Source organism: Phaethon lepturus, unplaced genomic scaffold, assembly GCF_000687285.1.
Source record: "Phaethon lepturus isolate BGI_N335 unplaced genomic scaffold, ASM68728v1 scaffold56344, whole genome shotgun sequence".
In the NCBI taxonomy this organism is placed as follows: domain Eukaryota; kingdom Metazoa; phylum Chordata; class Aves; order Phaethontiformes; family Phaethontidae; genus Phaethon; species Phaethon lepturus.
The window spans coordinates 1-3477 of NW_010538088.1; the positions used below are offsets into that span (position 1 = coordinate 1).

General features: G+C 45.8%; 1 protein-coding gene across 1 annotated transcript in view; it reads left to right on the forward strand.

Annotated features, from left to right (window-relative positions):
• The first annotated feature begins 3091 nt into the window (after positions 1 to 3091).
• LOC104620439 (NIPA-like protein 2) overlaps positions 3092 to 3477 on the forward strand; it is a 12813-nt gene continuing 12427 nt past the window's right edge. Inside the window, exon 1 of the mRNA XM_010286658.1 lies at positions 3092 to 3271. Within this exon, the coding sequence (XP_010284960.1) occupies positions 3092 to 3271 (180 nt within the window). The remainder of the gene's footprint in view (positions 3272 to 3477) is intronic.

Consider the following 3477-nt stretch of genomic DNA (forward strand, 5'->3'; position numbering starts at 1 on the left):
TTTGGTCAGTTGGGGTCAGCTGTCCCAGCTGAGTCCCCTCTCAACTTCTTGTGCACCCCCAACCTACTCGCTGGTGGGGTGGGGTGAGAGGCAGAGAAAGCCTTGACTCTGTGTAAGCACTGCTCAGCAATAATGAAAACATCCCTATATTATCAGCAGTGTTTTCAGCACAAATCCAAAACATATCTCCATACTGGCTACTGTGAAGAAAACTAATGCTATCCCAGCCAAAACCAGCACAGAAGCTCAGTTAGAAAGCTGCCGAGTAGAGACTTTAAGGACCTTCATCTCTTAGCCAACCTGCAGACTTTAAATACAACTAACTATCCACGAGACTACTGAGTAAGCAGAAAGTACATGCTACCACAAAAAAGTTGATCCTCTTGCTCAATTTTTTGTACATTTTAAAAGCTCCTGAAAGATGATGATACAGCTCAACGGAAGAAATTAATGATCATACTTTATAAATCACAATATGCACATTCAATCAGGTAGCAGAGAGGCCTTTGAAGGCAACGCCCGAGAGTTTTGGGATACTCAGTACTAGTTTTGGGGTACTACAGCTTGTTTTCCCTATATGAGGACTTTTTTGACTTTGTTTCAGGAAAATTTAATAAGCATACAGTTGAATGCCTAGGAAGACTGTGCTGCATTCTTCTTAGGAGACATTATGAGGAGGTGGTAGGTAACCCCTGGGCTCGCTTTCCCCTCTTCTCTCTTTTCCTTGCCTCAGCCAGTATCCAATTCTACATGTACAGCACGGGTTGCAGGGAAGGATGGAGCAAGTACACAGCAAATCTTGTTGAGTCAACAACATATCAGGTTTTATTTGTTCCTTCTGCTCCCTGGATTCATCTGTTTTGAGCTTCCTCTGTCCCAAGAAGAGGGAGGAGTGAAAGGCTCCTCAAGAGACTCTGAGATACCAGCCTGATTATCCTGGTATGCTGTTGGAAGTTCAAGGAAACCCTGCTGTAAATATTCTCTTTGAGCAGGGAACTAGCTCTTCATGATTGTTCGTAAAATGCCTAGTACAGGTTGGCTGCCGAGATATAAAAAAGTGCAGCAGAAGTTGCAGAGTTTCCAGTATAAATATATAGCGAGGAAACGGTACAGCAGTATAATGCAGTCCAACAGTCTTTCTAAAAGTAGCCCTAAAGTGTCGTCTGCTGAGAAATACAAAGCCCCAGTGGTACAAAATGTTCTGTGTGGGTGATAAACCATCCCCATGTGGCACTCCACTGGCACCAGAGGAGTTCTTGCAGAAAGAGCCTCTAGTTCCCACATGAGACAACTTTGAGTCACCTTCTGAGACTCTGCAGTAGCATAATCATTTCTGAGCAAGAATGACTGTCTTAACTTGTTTTTTTTCTCTTTTGCTTATGTGCACTTCAAGTCACTACAGAAGACATCAATTATAGATGAAGCTCTTAGGTTTCCCTGAGCAGAAGCATAGTTAGTATTGGGTTGTTAATATTTAATCTCTCTAAAATCAGGTTCAAAGCATTTCTGCTTTTCTTTCAAAGTGCCTAGAAGACCTCCTGGTTCATTGGTCCCTGGGTTGCTGTATATCCCAGAAAAACAGCTGAGGCAAACAATGTGGTATTTTGTTCTGGTGCCTTCTGGTAATGCTTAGAAACATGGAAAACATCACAATTATAAAAAAAAATGTTGATGAGATGTGGGCTTGAGGAGACTTCAGTAGAGATTAGTTATAATAGCCAAAATGATTGTAACCAGGTCAAGTTCTTTCAATTCCTCTAAACAGAGTATGTGAAGCTGATATAATCTACGCACTTCCCATTCCTGGACTTTGTATTTAACACTACCACAGCTAACAACAAGTAGAGTGAGCACTATTTTGGGTAATTCTCAGGAGACAATCATAGGCAACAGCTGGGGCACCCCAGGAGGGTCCCCATCTGTGTGAGGTCCTGTTAGGAGCCATGCACTCTGCTTGCAGCATGACTCAATGGCCTCTCCCTTGTCTTGTGATTAAAGGCTACCTGTTGGTGGGTCACCAAGCGGCAAAGAACCATGGAAGAATAGCTTGGCTGCTGGGCAGCTCAACGTGAAAACTAATTGTTTGAATTTCATGCTTAGTGTCCAAGACTTGACAGAGCTGTGTAACCTTAAATAACAGCCCTGAAAAGCAAACATCAGCTTTCTGTTCCAGGTTTGGCCACAGGACTGCCATCTCTGGCCCTACACCACTGCTGCTCTTGGGGTTTCCCCAAGGAGGCAGAAGCAACCAAGCACACAGACCTGTGCTCCCCTTCCAGAGCTGCCATCAGGGACTTTCATATGTCCTTTTGATGGTTTTGCTTGGCTGTTTCCTTCCAGAAGTGAGTCTTCTTGGTGGGTTTGTTTGATTTTAAACAGGAGGAGATCACAGTGGAGCTTTCTGGTAGCTTTAGCAAGAGAAGAGCTGATGACAGGATGAGGACTGACAGAGGACTGATGGACAGAGCCAGCAACAGTGACTTGGCTCAGTCAAGGTCGGTGGTGCTTGGCAGTACCTGCCACTCTGAAGGTCGGAGTGAGGTAGAAGAGGGAGTGGAACACCAGAGCTGGTGTGGTGGAGCAGTTTGAGCTAGCAGCTGTTCCTGGGCTTGGTTTTAGATGATTGTTCTTGCATAGTTGGAAATCTAAGTGACAGGGCAGATGATGGTGCTTCCCTCTATTGGCATTGTGATTAAAGTTGTATAGGGGATATAAACTGAATCAATACCTGACGTGTAGCTGGCTGCCTACAGTCAGGCTGTCTCATGGGTTTCTGCATACTCTGTGGCAACCAGACCAAGGGTCTGGGAGACGTGATGGGTGCTCAGGTTTGCACTGGGGGTGAAGCATATCTTACAGTGCTGTGTCACCTGGTGCCACGGCCCCATCCCCGTCACACCACCCTGTGTGCCAGTCCTGAAACGGCGCGTCACAGAAGAGGGGACATCTCTGGAACTTCTTTCCTAGCCTGGGTACCTTTCCACGTGGGGAATATTTATTTAACACAGCTTTCTTCTATTATGTTAGCAATTGTTCACTGTCAAAATAGCAACTGAAGCTATTTGGAGGCTGTTGTAGCTGCAGCCTGATAATGCGATACTCCCCTCTGGCCCCACGATGTGTTTGCCAGCGGCGTGAAGAGCGAAGCTGCTACCTCTACTTCTCCTCTCGAGTTCCCTCAAAACCCTGTCGTAGTTTTCCACAGGGAGGCCAAGATGAACTTACATGTCTGCAGCTCTTAATGTCTTGGTTCCTGATTCACACATACTCAGTGTTGCCCTGTTGAAGAAAGCTGGGGAGGCTGGCCAAGTTCCTTACTGTGAGACTGAGGCAAAGGCCTCTTTTCTACCGTCTGGTGGCCCAGCTTTCACCTCCGGGTGCAAGCCTGGTGAGGAGGGATGTCACTCTGGAAGGAGATGAGACCAGCACTCCACAAGAGATCGCAAAGATTATTAAACAAGGATTAGTCCAGGAATG